Source organism: Sphaerodactylus townsendi, linkage group LG04 (assembly GCF_021028975.2).
Source record: "Sphaerodactylus townsendi isolate TG3544 linkage group LG04, MPM_Stown_v2.3, whole genome shotgun sequence".
NCBI classification, from domain to species: domain Eukaryota; kingdom Metazoa; phylum Chordata; class Lepidosauria; order Squamata; family Sphaerodactylidae; genus Sphaerodactylus; species Sphaerodactylus townsendi.
Window position 1 is genome coordinate 31,372,392 of NC_059428.1, and position 19,336 is coordinate 31,391,727.

At 41.9% G+C, this 19,336-nt stretch overlaps 1 protein-coding gene across 3 annotated transcripts in view; it reads left to right on the plus strand.

Moving 5' to 3' along the window:
* The window catches only part of PAN3 (poly(A) specific ribonuclease subunit PAN3), a 75,446-nt gene that overhangs the window by 30,888 nt on the left and 25,222 nt on the right, over positions 1–19,336 (plus strand). For 2 of the 3 annotated variants that reach the window (XM_048492890.1, XM_048492887.1), the window contains exons 5-8: positions 2,347–2,508; positions 11,096–11,246; positions 13,925–14,172; positions 16,496–16,600. In XM_048492890.1, coding sequence (XP_048348847.1) covers positions 2,347–2,508; positions 11,096–11,246; positions 13,925–14,172; positions 16,496–16,600 — 666 coding nt within the window. The remainder of the gene's footprint in view (positions 1–2,346; positions 2,509–11,095; positions 11,247–13,924; positions 14,173–16,495; positions 16,601–19,336) is intronic. The other variant, XM_048492889.1, reaches the window with a different exon arrangement.

Sequence of the window (19,336 nt, forward strand, 5' to 3'; positions counted from 1 at the left end):
CTGGCATACGAAACTGTAAAATGCTTTAGAGCATTCTAAATCTGCTTCATGTTTCTATAATTTGTGTTGCCTTTCTTTTCTTTATTTAAACATATTTGCACTTGTTACGGTGGGCAGAGTAGTTTGCACAAAGTCTCATATACATTGCAGCTGTGCCACTGTTTTGTGCCAGCCCCCTAACTTCTGAGATTCGGAGGCCTACAGCAGAACCATAAACAACCTACATATGTTTTCCAGACCCGTTCAGTCATGTACATTCAGCCAAGGAAAAATCTGAAGGGGACCATGGGCCTCCCTGATTATTGATACGAAGAGAAGTAAAAACTTGGATCAAGTGACCATTTGGTTTGGCCATTTGCCTCTTCAGTGAGAAGAACAGGGGAGTTGGCACATGAGCCAGTCTCCTCTGTGCAATAATCCCAGAAGAGAAATGCTGTTGTCCAGATCTTTGCCCTCTTTCTACACACACATCTCTTATTCTTATTCCTTTTGCTTCTTTCCTCTTGGCATTGGTGTCGTCTGAATCCATATTAGTGTTATTGCCAAGTTTCAAGATCTACTTTCTTCAGTATAATGTCATTCTGGAGCATCTGAGCAGAAGTATCTAATATAGACTGATTCCTTCCTTACATCCAAGGTTAATTTCAGTTTTGCTGGTTTTGTTTAATTCTTGTAAAGTCATTCACACGAGCCAAGCAAAATTTTCCAGTTATGTCATTTTTTTATCATATGAAACAGACAAAAATAAAGGTTTCATTGGTCTGGTGGAACTCACCAGATGCCTGTGGTAAATCTTTAGAGGGATAGTTTGTTGTGTAGAGCATCATCACAGTTGAATTTCATGTGTTTGCCTCGCCTTTGTAAATCAGGTGTTAGTTCTCTAGTAATACCATATATACTCGTGCATAAGTTGACCCAAATATAAGTCGAGGCACCTAATTTTACCCAAAAAACCTGGGAAAACTTATTGACGCAAGTATAAGTCTAGGGTGGGAAATGCAGCAGCTACTGGTAAATTTCAAAAATAAAAATAGATGCGGTCGGGCGCTATTTGGGAGTCTCTGCCACTGACCCCCCATCTCACCAATCCCAAGGTCTCTGCCACCGACCTCTCCATCCCGCAACTTGTCCAGCTCACCCAGGTCGACTGGCTGTCACCCGCCAAGTGCCAGGGGCCGGTCGCCACCAAGAAGAAGGCAGAGGAGAGCGAAGCAGAGAAGGAGGCTGAGAAAGCGGCTGAAAGGGGGGAGGCAGAGAAGAAGGTAGAGGAGAGTGAAGATGGGAGAGGGGGAATGCCACACAAGAATTAAGTGGGACCCTCACTCATGTATAAGTTGAGGGGGGCTTTTTTCAGCACAAAAAATGTGCTGAAAAAGTAGACTTGTATGCGAGTATATAAGGTAATTCAGACTGGCGGTGCACAAAAGGCATGGTCAAGGTCTTTGTTTGTACTTGCGGCATAAGTATATGCTTCCTTGTACGTATATCCATTTTAAAAACAGTTTTGTAAAACCTCATTTGCTTTAGATCCTTGATGTCTTCTTGAGTACTGAGTCCTTAGTCTTGGATTAGGAAAATAATGCCCAGTTTTTAAAAGCATTCTGTGAGTGTTCCATCTGATGTGATTGCCTCTGAGGCTTCCTTCCTATTTCTAATTATTCATTTTTACAGCAGATAGGTAAGAAGAATACTTGAACAAGTGTTTCAATGTTAGATGTGTCTGGGTAATTATATTTTTTATTCTAAATCATTTTGACAAACACCAATAAACTGGGAAAATCTGTTGCAATAGGGTATTGACTGATTTTATTTGGGATGAACTGTTTTTCTATTTCTGTTCTAGGGGATAGCTATTCCCTGACAACTGTTATTAACTTGAACAGATGTTATTTTGTGTCCTGCTCAGTGATTACAAAAATCTGGGTTTGAAACTCTGATTTGCTCTAGTTTAAAGACTTACGGACTTTGGTTTGGTTTGAACATTTGTTTCCAAGATCAAATCCTTCTTGACTTCTGGAAGTCTGTTCATACTTTCGAAGAATGTAAGTCTGGTATCACCAAATCTTCTTTTTCTATTTTGGAACAAAAATGTAGCACATTTTTTCCCCAATGAATTCCACACACAATAGGGCAGATACACTGGTTTTGGCTATTGGCCTGCACAAAAATTTCTGTTCTGAGGCATGGCTGATTGGGATTGAACAGTTGAAATTTTACTTGCAAATTGTTTCCTATTCCACCAATCCAGAAGTCAACCAGAGATGTATTATCTCATGTTGCTTTAGTTCTGAGTTTCAGATTAAGGGATGTTGGGAGTGCCCTGGTTTTTTTCCTTCTTTTCCGTAGCCAAGGAAGTATCGACTGGGGATGCTGGAAGAGAGGATAGTTCCGGTGGGATCAAAGGCGCGAAAATCAAAGAATCCTATTGGCTGCCTGGCTGACAGGTGTAAAACAGGAGTACCCATCAATATGGTTTGGTGGAACAGAGTCACAGAAAACAATTTACAGGTAAAATTACTTTTTCCTAGTCACTTTGAATATGTTGACTACTATTTTATTTTTTGTGAAATGCTTGAGTCAGATATATTTAGGGGACTGAAAGCTGTGAAGAATTTCACAAGTAAAAGAATGAATCACATGCAGAGTGTTTGACAATACACATTTTTCACCCAATGTGGTGTAGGTTTAATCCAGATTAGATTTTCCTTTCATGTGAGGCATCTCTATCAGTTGATCAGAAGGGTCCTGCCTCTCCTTCCTGCTGATCTCCCCAAAATGCTGCCTCTGGCGGATGGAGGACCCTCTTGAACATCATGAGAGACACATTTGTGTATTTGCAGCAGGAAGTGGAAATTGGTGAAACTATGCCCCCCCCCCTTTTATTAGTGGGAAATTTAGTTTGGATCCATCCTTTGCCTTCTTCTAGTTTGTATAGGAGTGGGAATAATAGATTTAAACAATATGACCAGTTGAAACTCATTTCTTAAATGAGAAAATAAAATTTGTTATTAAATATTCAAGTGAGGACCTGTTAAGACGGCTGTTCAGTTAATTGAAACAGTTCAGTTAATTTAAGCGGAAACGTGCATCTTCAAAATGGAGTGGGTTATTCTGAACTCTAGTAACCTAATAGTACTGTATATCACAACCCGGGGGGAAAAAACCCACAAATAGATATAAACTTTTCAGACTATGCTAAGATGGTGAGTTGTTACTGGGGACAATTGGATCACCTGAAACAAATGTGTAAAAGACAATTCATTCTTAAGCGAAGCACCCTATTTATCTTGTGTCAGTTTGGCATGGTACATTGTCTTCTCTTATGTTGAGGAAGTGAAGAAGAATCCCAGGATGTTGTACCTTGTCCTGGGGAACTCTGGATAAAGAAGAAGGAACGATTCCTTCTTGTCTTCAGTGCAGTCTGCCTTATTTCATCAAGTTCATTATTTCTTCTGCAGGAAGCTGTTACAGCAAATGGGTGCAGGGTCTGTGGGCGCAGGGTCGGGATGAGGAGTGGGGCATGCTGCCATCTGGTTGTTTCTGAGTTTTATGGAATTTTAATATTTGACATATATAGTATTTTATTACCCTGTTTCCCCAAAAATAAGACAGTGTCTTATATTAATTTTTGCTCCCAAAGATGCGCTATGTCTTATTTTCAGGGAATGTCTTATTTTTCCGCTCCACAGCTACATGTTCTGGTCGAGGGGCATGCTTCCAAACAAAAACTTTGCTACGTCTTACTTTCGGGGGATGCTTTATATTTAGCACTTCAGCAATACCTCCACTACATCTTATTTTCAGGGGATGTCTTATTTTTGGGGATACGGGGTACCTAGAAATATATGATTTAATTTTAATGTTGTGAATTCAACTACTGTTAATTGTATTTTAATTGTTGTTCACCGCCCTGAGCCCTTCTGGGGAGGGTGGTTTATAAATATGATGGATAGATGGATAGATATATGGTTTTAGTCATATTGTTGCATAGGAGTGCAGAGAGGAATTTTTTTCTTGACAGCTATATGGTGTGCGTTGGAAGTTCTCTAGGTTGTATGGAATGGTCTGATTTCGTTTGAATTGTGATTTCAAGTTGGAATATGTTTTTGGCTAATAGCTTCGCATTTGAAAACAGCGCACGAAGAGAGAGAATTAATTGTACCTTGACTGGCATAGGAGTTTGGAGGAGAGGTAGTTGAATAGCGGTCACAATCTAGAAACAGATGGTGCATGTGTGGAGGCTTTGCATACCTCCTTACAGGGTTACTGGTATACCCCAGACTTTTTTCTCCAACAAGTCCACAAGTGTGTTGTTCTGCTGGGTATTTCAGATTTCTGTCTATGTAGATGGGCTGATACTAGTATTGTTGTAATGGTTTCAAAACAGTGAACTCGTGTATTTAATATATATATATGTATAAAACATATTGTTCATTGGTCGCTGTCATAAGTTACTAGCAGACACAGATTTTTACCACATTCCCCTTTCACATAACAGTCCTTTTTTACTCTTTGAAAAATGGTGGCTGGTGGGCAAAATCCCTATGGGTTGGAACACTGCAGGGATGAAAAGGAGGTGGGAACCGTCAGCATTGTGGGAATTAATACAGATTGGTAATTAGAAGAAGAGTTTGGTTTTATTCCCTGCTCTTCTCTACCTTAAAGAGCCTGAAAGTGGCTTACAAACTCCTCCCTCTCCCCATAGGTGGCTCCTTGTGAGGTAGGTGGGGTTGAGAGAGTTCTGAGAGAACTGTGACTAGCCTAAGGTCCTCCCAAGAGGCTTCATGTGTAGGGTGGGGAATTAAACCCACTTCTCCAGATTTGAGTCTGCTGCTGTTAACCATTGCACCACGCCAGCTCTCTTCAATTTTAGTTGCAGCCCTACTGTTTTATTTTGCGTGTGTATGGCAAATAGGTTGGAGGGGAAAATTGAATTCTTTAATCTGATGTTCTAATTCTGTGTAAAACTGAAAATTTTACTTAAGAATTTGTGTATTTTTCATTGTTAGGAATTTATCAGCTAATGCTGAGACTATTTTTTTTTTAAATTCTCATATTCTTATTGAATTTAAAAAAATATAAAAAAGAGAAATACAGAAAAAGAGAAAAATAAAAATAAAGGACAAAATAAAGGATAACATGTACAATTATAATAGTATAAAAACAACATAACTATTCCCATGGATTCCAAGAATCTTGTCTCCAATATAAAATTAAAAAACACACACCATTTTTGACAGCCTTAGTAACCTTTATTCTTTTGTGTATGGCTTCTTATTTTTAAAATCTTTCTTATTGCTTTCCACATCTTTCTATAACAAATTATCTTATGTGAGCTCTTTCAAAATGGAGAAGAAAGAAAAATAAGAAGAGATAGAAAGACGTCAGTGCATTGAGTTAACTGCCATCCTTTTGACTTCTAAAAAATAATAATTTGGCTATAGAAATTAGTATTAGCCAGACTATATTTTAACTTCATTTTTTCTCCCGCACTAGGGACTCAAATAAGCATAAAAAATAAATACAGACATATAATTTGAACAACCACCACCAAATACAGTAGTCCAACAACCTGGAGGGCCTCTGGCTCCATTGCCTTGGCTCTCTCAGGATCACAGGCTTCAAGTCTCAAGTCCTTTGGCACTTGCCTTTCAGCTCATGTTAAAGGCTTGTGTCTTTGGTTACGCCCAAGCTGAAATACCTCTTAACAGCTTAGCACAGGGGTGTCCAAGTCTGGCACTTCAGATTTTAATGGACTACAATTCCCATCAGCCCCTGCTGGCATGGCCAACTCTGAAGCGCCAGAGCTGGACACCCCTGGGTTAGCACATCACTCAGCTGGCAGAGATGTTCCTAAATATCTTCACCTGCTTATGTCTTCCCCGAATGTATGGATATTGTTGGCCTGCTTGGGTGAACTCTGTTCTAATGCATCGTGTATAATTAGATTTCACAGCACTAAACTTCTGAACTGTGGTATAATGCGTAACTTGTAATTTCCGTAGCAGTACAGAACTGACCTATATAACAGATGTTTCTGTACATGTTGTTCTGTGATCTTCTGGTGTTGCAGTTGGGGAAGGAGGATAGGCACAAGGAAGAGATTGTATGCAGTCTGTGTGTATAACAGGGATAAAATATGAAAAAGCCGAACTCTATTATAGGTGTTTAATGAGATGACCTTAATAGTAAACTAGTATACTTGGAGAAAAGAATGGACTCTAGTTGTTTAAAAGATTTTTTTTAAAAAAAACTTGTCTAGGGATGTGTGTCTGTTTAAGCATGTGCGGTACATAATGAAACAAGACAACTTTTCTTGCCTCACTCAAATTTGTATTTGTCCCTAAAAGAGTCTGTGTTTGTGGCCTGAATCCTCTGAATCACTGTAGAAGTAAGACTTAAGTGGTAGGTGTGTGCCCAAATGTTTGTGCAGAGTTGTTATCTGATGTCTGAACTGCAAAACTGGTCACAGGCTCAACAGCAGTGTATTTTTTTTGCTGCTTTAGTGTAACAGTGAAAACACGACAATTGACACCCCCCCCCCTAAAAAAGCACTTAGAACGGGAGAATCTCAAGCTGATATTTCTTGTCAAGCCATGTACTAGCGACTGGCTTGGCTTGGCAGTTTCCCCCCTATCTATACATCTTTTCCACCTGCTGTAGATTACAGTCAAGGGACAATGTGTATGTCAACTGAAATAACCTACTACCTTCAGGCCATTCAGTGTGCATGTAGATTGCAAAGGCCTGTGGTAGGGGTCCCCAATGTTTTTGACCCTATGAGTTCTGACAGGTGTGTAGGAGTGTGACGGACGGACGGACGGACGGATGAATGAGAGAGAGAGAGAGAGAGAGAGAAGTTGCAACCACAGAATGGTGCTATGGGAGGTTGAGCCAATTACAAAATGGCCGCCACAGGAGGCAGACACAGAGGAAGTCTAAATGCTGGGGAGTAGAACAGTAACTTTTTTAAAAATTCACTGGAAATGGGAAAAAACCAAACATTTTGGTGGGAGCATGTGCTTTAGAAATGTTATTTTAATCTGCACAGCCAATCAGACCCCCAGTATTTAGCAGAAGCCCTGCTGGGGAGTAGCCCTGCCTGACCACACCCACTATCTAAAAATACTTGGAGGACATCACAGAAACTGTCCATGGATACCATGTCTCCTGCAGGCATAACGTTGGGGAGCCCAGCCGATGGTTATTGCTTGATTATTCCACTGCATTCTTCTTCTTTTTGGTGTAATAGAGAAAATTCAAGATAATCTTAATGGTTGCTGAAATTCAGTCGCACTCTAATCAGTCCAGAAAATAGGAAAATTATGATCTTAGACATGATGTAATTACAGTGGCAGTATTGCGTTCCAAGCTTTGCTCACAACCTCAGTTCAGTCCTGGCCGATGTTGCTTTCAGGTCGCTGGCTCACAGTTGACTCAGTCTTCCCAGGTCGTTAAAATGAATACCCAGCTACCTGAGGTTAAAGTGTAGATGACTGGACAAGGCACTGGCAAAACACTTTGTAAATGTAATCTGCCCAGTACAAGTTTTGATGCAATATCACCCCATTGGTCAGTAATGGCCCAGTACTTGCACAGGGGACTCTTTTAGCTACTTTTTTGGTACATAAGTTGTTTTGGGCAGGGCCATTTCTTGCCTGATGTTAATTTGATGCGTATGAGTGATTTAGTGGCTTGTTACTGTATTACAGGGATCTTCAAACTATGGCCCTCCAGATGTTCATGGACTACAGTTCCCATCAGTCCTGCCACTTGGCCATGCTGGCAGAGACTCATGGGAATTGTAGTCAATGAACTTCTGGAGGGCCATAGTTTGAAGACCCCTGCTGTATTAGTTGTACAACCTCCACTCAGGGGTCTGCAACCTGTTGGCCATGCTGGCAGGGGCTGATGGGATTTGTAATTCATGAACATCTGGAGAGCCGCAGGTTGCAGACCCTTGCATTAGATCCTCAAAGGAGGGTATTGGTGCCTTTTTAAAAAATCCTTTTTTTCAGTTGTCGACTGTAAAACTCTTCATATCCTTTTTGTACTTGGAGATACCGGTAACTAGTTCTGGCTTGCTTTACTGATAACTCCAATGAAAACTGACATTTCCTGACTTCAACTTTTGTAGGCTTTGGTGTTTGTATTGCATGGCTGCAGTTTGTCAGAGGCCTAGTTAGGTTTTTGAACGGACGTCCTTACCTTGGAATTAGGTTTAAAACACATTTATGTAGGGACACATTTGTTTGTTTGTTTTTCCTGACACTTGCTTTGTCCTCTTTATAAGTACAGGGGAGAAATTCATTCATTTTGGATCTTACCTAAAGTTTTCATGCTTGCAGCAGTCTTCTCCTCCTGCAGCCTCTGTTGAGGGTCTCCCCACATGCCCCCCCCCCGGCTTTTATGGGGCACTCCATGCTGCAGCAAGAGCAGAGAAGCTGCACTTCTGTGGAGGGAAATTGTAGGTGAAATCCAAGCCCTTGGTTTATAGCCTATTAGAATCTTTTACAATATATTTTAATATAGCTGTTTGTCCGTATGTGCCTAAAAAGGATTGGAATGCAAGGTAGAATGACTAACTTACAGAAAAGTGTTGAATAAGCAGGTTTTTGAAACAAGCACCAGAGGAGAGTTCTGGTTATCTTTGCATCCGAGTCTTGTGGCAGAGACTGATACTTACTGTGATGTAAAATTTGTGATACCATAAATGTGCTAGTCACAAACATTTGTGCCACAGCTAAGGTATTTTGCTTCTGTAATTTCATAGAATTGTTTTGTTAAATCTGTGGAAGCTCTCAGAAGGGCTAGGGTGTATCAAAGGCCATTTCCACACAGGTTATTAGCCCAGGTTTGATGTTGCTGGGAACAGTTTTTTTCCATGTTTTCCCACAGGACTATGGTGCATTGCTACACGTAATTTCTCCAGCTTTTCTCTGGTTTTTCCCAGTCCTCCTGTGCTGCAAAATGTTAGGAAAGATCTTATCAAAGTCTAAATGGCTGCCATGTTGGTGTGAAAATTCAGATTCTCCTGGAGGCGGAGGGCATCTTGGAAGTGGGTGATTCCATCCCCTTCTGTCTGGGAGGCAGGAAGGCGTCTTTGTCACAAAAGGAGCTGGAAACTGACTTTAAAAAAAAGCCGGGAATTCAGAGAACCTGATACGCAAATTGTAGAATGATACTTGACTGCTGATTTGGACGGGGCGGGAGAGAGAGAACAGGAAAAGCCTTGGTTGGCATATGGGGATGGGGCAGGGAACCTGTGGTGGGAACCGGACAAGTGGAAGCCCCCTGGCACTGAATCAACAGCTGTAGCAGCAGTGGGAAAACAATAGAATCTCGTCACTGTGTGGAAAACTCATTTAGTTTCAAATAAGAATCCAGATTTGTATGGCTATCATTAGCAAAATGACTTTATTTTTGAAACTTATGTCCCACCATTCTACTTAAAGCAGAAAGGGGGAGGGGAGGCTGAAAAATGGAACATTTCCTAAAAGTAACAATTAATTAAAACTAAACCAAGAAGAAAACAAAATGAGTGCGTCCGAGAAGCTGGGGAAAGGCACTCATGGCTGTCTTCAGGCCCTGTTTGTCAAGCTTTGGAGCAGGATCCCAGAGTACCACTGTGCTGCATATCTGTTTCTTCAAGGGGAGTACGATCCCATCCTATAACAGGGTATAAACATACTCCCAGTTGGTCTTTACCACTGACCAGTATCATTTCTGTGTTGTTTTCATCAAGCCTTGGTTTGTTTCTCACATCCAACCCTACAGCGCCTGAAGACACCAATTGTTGGAGCAGGGGGAAGTTGTATTTAATCAGCTTATTAGTGGAACTTCTCTACAAATCTACAGGGGCTGTCACCCTGTAGTTCCGTGTAGATATTATAGGGGACAACAGGGAAATTTGCAGTACCCGTAATCCAAAGGGAAGAGCAATAGTTCTTTGGCTTCACCTTCTGAGATCTTTGAGACATATAGGATGGGAGATAATGCAAAACACTGCTGCATGCCAGTCAGTCATCCCAGAGAGATGCTACGGCTGATGACATTGAAAGCTACTGAGGGATTCAAAAGCTCCCCCATCAGCCACCTGTCATATGTCATCAAACAGGGCAGGTAAGGCAGTTTCAGTCCAGAAACTGGAATGGATACCAGATTCAGAAGGATCTAGACTCATAGGTGTCAAACTCAGGCCCTCCATGGCCAATTGGCCCTGCTGGCATGGGCTGATGGGAATCGTAGTCCATGAACACCTGGAGGAGACTATCTGCTGCAATCAGATAGCACTGTGGTTGTCCTTCCAGGAAAGGCAGAGTTGACACTGAGCAGAACCTGTTCAGATCCCAGGAGTCTAAAGATGGCTTCTTTAGGAAAGGCTTAGTAACTGCTTCTTTAGTAAGTGGAAAGGACCTCTGTTGGAGAAAGGTGCTTATAATCTCCCTTACAACTTATTATGCTTCATCCTTTCAGATTTTATGAGCCAAAAAAGGCAAAGGTTGGTAGAAAGCTTTAGGTAAGTGTCCATTTACTGGGATGAAACAAGCTGGGAAGTATCTATTGAAATAGAACTAGAAGAAGCCTCTAGAATATCAACATAAGCTGCAGTGTGGAGTCTACATTGGAAGGTGTGATTACTCTCATAAGGATTTGCTCCTCTGCTAGCTAAATTTTTTTTTCTGTGGTTATTAGTTTGCATTTTTGTTTGTTTAAGATCCGCTATAGCTTCCTTGAATCTATCACGCTTGGTTACTTTACATTTCTGGATGTGTTTGTGTTTTTATGATGATGGTGATTTGAAATAAAACACTTCAACGTTTATCCTCTCACTGTGAAGCACATCAGATCTGAGGGACAAATCAGTCTGTCTGTCTCCCTCCTCCCATTCCTCATAACGGCTATGTCACATGACCTATTAATATGGCAGCGCCCTTCCTTTGTCTATCTCTAAAACATCCTCATGAGTGGCCACTCTTGAATGACATAGGGAGGGCCTACCTATTACAGAGGTCTTAAGCCTTAAAAAAATGAGCTAGGTTGTTAGATATGTCTGTTCTTTAAATTAAAAAAAAAACTTTTCATCTTCAAACAGGCACCAAATCCTGCTGCAAGTGAGTTTATTCCAAAAGGAGGATCGACCTCCCGACTCGGTAACATGTCACAGTCAAATATATCTGCCTTCTCTCAAGCCTTGTTCTCTCATCCTTCCATGGGAGGTCCTGCAAATGCTGGGCTAGCTCCAGGTAAGCTTAGAGTAACAGAAACTAGTGACGTTATTACATCTTTCAGTTCAAACACTGATAAATGTGCAAAATGCCTGTATTTCATTGTGTTATTGTTTGTAGTCAACTTGCTACCTAAGCAGTACAGACCACAGTATGTCTCCCTTAAATCTGATGTCATTAAGTGTGTCTTGCTTCTACTTCGCATTACCAAATTGTGGGAGGATAATGTAAGCTTAGGTAGAAGGTGAAAATGCTCTTAATTTTCGTAATACTTTGGTTGTAGGGAAAAAAACTGGATTTAATTGTGCAAAAGGATATGTCTCAGTGTTACTTGACCTATTGTAATTTCAGTGTGGAGTCCCTTTGTTATTTTTTGTAAATCTGTCTTCAGAATATTTAAATTTAAAATACTTAATAATATTTAAAATGAGTTCTCTACAAAAGGCTGGCATACAAGGATTGCCTTTGAGATTTAAAAACAAGAAATTTGGGACATATCTTTTTTATCACAGTTGGAAAGATTAAAAATAGTATTCAGGTAAGAAAACAGTGGTGTTTGAATACCTAATAAATCAAAGTCTGGAATGTATGCAGTCTGGGCTCTTGGAACTGATAACATTGCATCTAGAGCAGGTATTTATACAGTGACTTCAGTGTCTATAGGGCCTTACGGAGTATCAAAACATAAGTCACTGGTCAAGGAGCCTACAAGAACCAAGGAAAGATGACAAAAAGGCAGAAGGGAGTTGGGAATAGACATGAAAAGCATATGTTCAGTTGTTTAGGACTCTCAATGTTATAAAAATAAAGAATAGGATACTTTTAGTCTCTAACCAAATGGAAGTAGAACACACTAGAATGTTTTGGGTTTTCCGGGTTGCATGGCCGTGTTCCAGTAGTATTTTCTCCTAACGTTTCACCTCCATGTGTGGGTATATGTAACTAGTTGGTTGACTTGCTTGATACCATATACGCTGAATTTAGTCTCATTTTATTTCAATAGAACTTGTTTTCCGGATAAATACGTTTAGGCTTTGCCACATCTACAGCGTAAATATTTTCCCTTTTGTACGTGAAAGTAATATCATAAAACCATGATGTTTTAAAAATTGCGTGTGTGTGTGTGTGTGTGTGTGTGTGTGTGTGTGTGTGTATGTGTCCTATAAAAACTGTCATTGTACATGAAAGAAGAATGCAGAATATTTTCAGTGAATAATTGTAACATGGAATGCTTGGTCAAATGATTGACAAAATTATTGGCAGACTGAGAACAAAATTATACCTTGATATAAACGTGAATATGAATCTTGTGGGGAGTTCTAATAAGAGATGATTTTTGTAACATGCATCTGACAATGACAGCCACCTGACATTTTGAATCAGGTAGATGGAAACACTTCAAGACAAACTATCTTTAAGTGCAACCTGAAGGGGGCAGGGAAACCGCTCAGGAGGTAGGCATGACCTAGGCGTCAGTGTAAATGCCACTTGTGACAGTGTAAGGATCACTTACCCTGGCACCGGGGCACTTATGCCAGTGTCAAGGACCCGCACAGCAGGGTGACATCTGTGCAGCCACAGTGGCAGCACTCCTCCAGTGCGGGAGCATGTGCTGGTGCTGAAGGGGGCACTCCTGGGGGATGGAGCCAGCATTAATTGACCACTGAGCCATGAGGACTGAGCCATGAGGAATGCCGCCATTTGCTAGCTCAAACTTGCCCCAGCAAAAACGGTTGCTCAACCTGTTGCACTACACAGGACACTTTTACAGGGGATGGGACAGTGTCACTGTTGGATTGCTGGCCGTGGCGCAGCAAGCGTCTTAGGAGGTAGTGTGGCTGCACTGTGGCTATCCTGTCCTCTGCTGAGGTGCAGCTGCTCCCCCCTCTGGATGGCACAGTGTGCTCCTAGAGTCAGCTGTGGTTGGGCTAAACAAATTTTTAAGGGACTGTTTTCACAATTTCAAAGGCTTGGGTGTTGCAAGACTGCTTGTTGCTGCTGTACTGTGAGGTGGGCGGGGGCTCACAGCAATTTTTCAATGGATTAATTTTTCTTTAAAATGGCATTGGCAGCCTGGTCTGCCATAATATGTAGTTTGGCTCTATCTTGGAGCATGCTTTATTTATTTATTTTATTACATTTTTATCCTGCCTTTTCCCAGAGGGCCCAGGGAGGGTTACGTCAAGTTAAAAACACAGTAACGTTAAATAAAACATTGAACAGTAAAAACTATAAAAACGCCAATCACATTCTAAAACAATTAATTAATAAATAGATCATAAAAAGATAGATGGCGACTTTAAAAAGCACCGTCTCGTTCCCACTCCTCACCCCTCTTCCAGAGGCCGAAACTTTTAGCTTTTTAAAAGACTTTTAGCTATGAAAAGTTCAGTGGCAATAATCCACTGCTTTCTCGACCCTAGTTTTCTGTGAAGTATAGGGCAAACTTAAGTTGGTGGATGTGGTAGGACATCTTTTCTGCTGTTTTCTCGGTCAGTTGTATTTATGGATATATTTTATTTGAATCTGATGTGTAGAATTAACTCTCTGGTAATAAATATTAATACATTTGTTTTTAGTTGAACAGTGAAAAAATGGGCTTGTCACGCAGAGGCGTGAATTGTTTATCAAGCCTTGGTGTTTAAAAAAGCAAATGCCTTTTTACCTGTTAGCCTTTTTTCTTTCCTTTTTGTAAGGAATGTCACTGTCAGCAGGATCTTCTCCTCTTCATTCCCCTAAAATTACTCCTCACACATCTCCTGCTCCTAGACGAAGAAGTCACACACCAAACCCAGCAAATTATATGGTGCCTACTAGTGCCTCTACACCTGTCACTAATGCCGTCTCCCAGCCCCCAGCTACCGGTCAGGTGATTCAGAAGGAAACTGTGGGAGGCACGACCTATTTCTATACTGACACAACTCCAGCTCCTCTAACTGGAATGGTAAGATTTTAGCTTTACTATGAAGATGGCTGCCAGGTCCGTAAAATATATCCTGCATCATTATCAATAGTGTAGCATGGAGGGTTGATCTGGATTTCTTCCCCCCTTCCCCAAATTTTATGTAAATTGGTTGAGCGCACCTTAAAGGGAGAAAGAGAGAATCTGTGCTCTCTTCTTTCTAAAGCATTCTTCTCTCAACTTGCCTGCAAACAGCAGCTTGGGACGGGCCCACAGATCTGTGGTGCAGTGTATGTCTTGCGCCCTTGAAAGTGCTTGGCATTCCCAATTTCAGGGTTTCGGGTAGCAGAGCTGGGAAAAACACTGGCTGAGACCTTGAAGAATCATAGCACATGTTACCAATGGTCTGAGTCTAACAACTTGTTGACTCATGAGTAAGCATTGCTTACTATGGGAAGTGGCTGGATGAATTACTAATTCTGAGTAAACCTGCAAAGGAAGGAGGGCACAGACTGGTTCTCTTCGTTGCCTGGAATCTGGGATGGTTGTGAGGAGTGTTTTGTGTTGGGTTTCATGTACAGATGTTGTCTTTCTGTTTTTTCATGGGGGAAAAGCATACCCCCCCCATGTGACAATGATTAGTCCTAATCTTTAGTGTAGCTGGCAACTGGCTACTATGCTGTTTTGATGGGTAGCTTGTCACTTAGATGGTTTTACATAGGAGCAGTTACTGTTCACACAAGGTGACTGCCTGCTTGAGATGAATATGCTTATAATTTGTCCAGGTACAAGGAAACCTCAGTTTAGGTCATACAGTTTACGCTGTATGGTTTCGTCTTCCAATGAGGATGGTGACCTCATACTCCCCATACAAACTTTCTTCCTTCCAGAAGTGTGAACGTGGTATTTAAATTATTTTCACCATAAGAAAAAATGAATTTGTTCCTAAATCACACAGATAACCCCAAAAAGGTGGAGGGTGGGATAGGACAGTGAAGGAACTCAGTTCCGAATCACTGTGGATTTCATTTACACACACTGCCTAGGGTGAAAAGGTACACTGGTTTAATAGAGCAAAATCAGTCTACTGAAAATTTGGTAGAAAATACAGTAGAAAGTATTATTTATTTATTTGTTTATTTACTTACTTACAAATCAACATAATTGTTTGATTGTAAACATTTGTGTTAACATTTATTCCAAATACTTGCATGGTTACCCCGATTATTTTACGTTACTATCTGTTGTCAGGTCACTTAGTATTGGAAAGGTAACCTAGTAAACATAATTTAGGAACTGAAATCAAAGTTTAGGAACTGCAGGTAATATAAAAAGTGATGCCAGTCAGAACTTTAAAAAGGTTAGGACAGCTGTAAAGAGTTTACAAAGGAAATGATTTCCCTATGTCAACATTTAGAGGAGACACAGTTTGACCATCACAACACTAAGTGATATGTGCATTTGTTCATTTTGGAAATGTAATTTTTAAAGCTTCATTTTTTCCCTTTTTTTGTCATCTGCTGTTGTGTTGAAATATTGTTGTGTTGAAATATTGTTGTGTATATTATTTTGAATACAAAGCTTAAAACCGACAACCAAATCTTTGTAAATTCGCATAGAAGGTGAGAGTAGATTCTGTGGCTGAAACATCAGGAGGCTTCTTTCTGGACAAATTACAGGAAGATCTGCAGCTCTTGCTAAGGCACAGACTTGAATGTGAGGCATGTCTTAGAAGAGATACTGTAAAGAGAAATGAGAAGTGATCTAGAATGGGGTATGGACTGTCCCATCTTCTTGCCTGGGTGACATTTACAGCAGGCTGTGTGAAAAATCATCAACCTGGAGGCCACATTTTCTCATTTTTATCGATTGAATTAAGGGGGTGGTGTGTGCAGTAGCTTTCGCAGCTGTCTCGTTCGTATTTGGCCATGGTATGAGCAGCCACCAGTAGCAACCATTAGAAATTCTGGCAGCATTACAGAAACTTCCATTCAGCGAGAGGAAGAGGGAACAGATGTGGAATTCTTCTGAAGTCATATTGAGTCACACTGTCAGATTCGTTATAGTGAAGGGGAACCAGTTTCTTTTGGCTCACAGTACCTACCGGCAGTGCTGTGAATGCCTGTAAGTGCATCAGTTTCTAACTTCCTCAGCTTGATGTTCTGGAATCCTATTTATAGGTAAATTTGCTGGAATCGGCAATCGAACAAAAGGAGAAGCAAGATCCAAGCTCACTCTCAAGTCTAGGGCCAAATGGCTCATACAGTTGCAGTAACAGTTAAAATGACTTTTTAAAACAGCTGATTACTCTAAACTTCCTTATTCTAACGTGTGTTTTTTTCCCAATTTTGATTGTGTTTACTAGGTATTCCCAAACTATCACATCTATCCTCCAACTGCCCCTCATGTTGCTTACATGCAGCCAAAAGCAAACGCACCTTCCTTCTTTATGGCAGATGAACTCAGACAGGTACGTTGCTGTATAGAACAAAATAATTGTAACTGGTTTAGTTGGTTCATTGATAACAACTCTATACTGCTTTCCCAGATTTGTTTCCCTACTCCTAGACATTCCTGCCAGGTGACCTTGGGCTAGTCACCGTTCTCCAGAACTCTCTCAGTCCCACCTACCTCACAAGATGTCGGTTGTGAGTTCAGGAAGGGAAAGCAGTTTCTAAGCCCCTTTGAGTCCTAACAGGAGAGAAAGAGGGGGTGTAAATCCAAACTCTTCTTCTCTTCTATTCAAAGAATTCACAAAGTACTGTACAACACTGAATCAATAAAACAATTGTGTGCATTTCTGAGGAAGTAGGTTAAGACACATTCATGGGTGCAATAGATGTGCTAAAACCAAAATGATTATTTTTACGAGCTGTATATACTATTATGTGGATCTAAATCCAGAGAACTCCATAACATAGACCTAACAATTGGTTGTGCTTTGATATACTTACTGCATGTAACATTTGAGAGAAACATGTTGGAAACATGTAGAAAATCATACATCTTTTTCCATTCCTTACAACGTTACACGGATTTCAACCATCAGTTGACTCCCCAGTCTGAAAAGAAATTTGAATGTAAATGTTTACATACAGGGCTGCTGTTGTATTTTGCAGATATATTTGGTTTTGAAAGGACATGTAGGCTTATTCTCACCAATCTGTCTTTTGGGAAACATAAGCCTGTGCAGAAGCCATTTCAGCCAGTGGGCTTACCATGCCCCACCCCTTTGTCACTGTTATGTGCCCATTTTTAAAGGATTCCTGGCCACATGGTAATGAAAAGCAAATTATAAATTCATTTACAACAAACATATACTTTCAAAAAGAAGAGTTTGAGGTTATACCTCACCTTTCTCTTCTGTCAGGAGTTTCAGAGTGGCTTACACACTCCTTCCCTTCCTCTCCCCCACAACAGCCGCCTTGTGAGGTAGGTAGAGCTGAGAGAGTTCTGAGAGAACTGTGACTAGCTCAAGGTCACCCATCGGGCTTCTTGGGGAAGAGCGGTCAAAACAAACCCAGTTCTCCAGATTAAAGTTCGCCATGCTTAACCATTACACCACACGGGTCTCTGCTACAAGATTAATATTTGAAAACTACCCATGGTTAGGACAGTATTAGTTATAGAAGCTCATCCAGCTGACCTGTCGCATTCTGCACACATCTTTAGCATGGAATGCCAGACAAATTTGTTTGTTTCTGTGGCCTGTGTAATTGAAATTGTCTTCCCTGCCTCATTTCTAAAGTGTAAGTGGTCCGCCCATTCTTGAAAAGACCATCGTTAGATCCAGGGGATCTGGTCAATTACCGCCCAGTCTCGAATCTTTCGTTTCTGGGAAAGGTAATTGAGAGAGTGGTGTTGGAGCAGCTTCAGGGTTTCCTGGATGACACATCGGCTTTCAACCCCTTCCAGTCCGGCTTCCGTGCTGGGCACGGGACGGAGACGGTCCTTGTCGCCGTCACAGACACGCTCCGTATGCAGCTTGACCAAGGCGGATCGGCGCTGTTGGTTTTGTTAGATCTTACCACAGCGTTTGATATGGTCGATCACGACCTTTTGGCCCACTGCCTGGCCGTTTCCGGAGTGCGAGGCACTGTCCTTCAGTGGATTGTCTCGTTTCTCCGGGACCAGTGCCAGCAAGTGTGGTGCGGGGATCAAGCCTCCCGGAAGTGCCCACTTCATTGTGGTGTACCCCAGGGGGCGTTATTATCCCCGCTATTATTTAACATCTATATGTGACCACTTGCTCAGCTGGTACGAAGCTTTGGGCTGATCTGTCACCAGTATGCTGATGACACTCAGCTCATTCTGTTGATGGAGAGGGGAACCGTCACGGCCCCTGCAGCTCTACAGCATTGTTTGGAGGCGGTCTCTGGTTGGTTACAACAGAGCAGGCTGAAACTGAATCCATCGAAGACGGAGATCCTTTGGCTTGGTCACAAGGGGGAGGGGGAATTTCCAGCCGCCGGAGTGGGAGGGGACCATTTTGGCGCTGGCCCCCTCCATCCGCAGTCTGGGGGTCCACCTGGATTCGTCTCTTTCGATGGAGACCCAGGTGGCCCTTACAACCCGGACTGCGTTTTTCCATCTCCGTCAGGCCCAACGGCTGGCCCCCTTCCTCTCCCAAGCAGACCTAGCCACTGTGATCCATGCAACGGTCACCTCCAGGCTTGACTATTGTAACTCGCTCTACGCGGACCTTCCCTTGCACTTGATTCAGAAATTGAAACTGGTTCAAAATGCAGCAACGCGCCTGCTCACAGGGGGCGCCCTTCGTGATCACATCCAGCCTGTGTTGCGCCAGTTGCATTGGCTTCCAGTGGAATTCCGAATCATTTTCAAGGTATGGGTTTTGACCTTTAAGGCCTTACGTGGCCTGGGACCCTCGTACCTGAGAGACCGCATTACCCCATATGCCCCTACTCGGCCTCTGCGCTCAGCAGAGGCCAATTTGCTGGTGGTTCCTGGCCCCTCAATGATGCGGCTGGCCTCCACACGGGCCAGGACTTTCACAGCCCTGGCCCTGGCCTGGTGGAACACTCTTCCTCCAGCTGTCCGGGCCCTGCGGGACTTTGGTGAGTTCCGCAGGGCCTGTAAGATTGAGTTGTTCCACCAGGCCTTTGGAGTGTCCAGTCGCTGAAATGTGTGCCCCCCTCTCTATATTCGATTACCACCATATGCTACCCTCTTAGAGGGGAGTCCG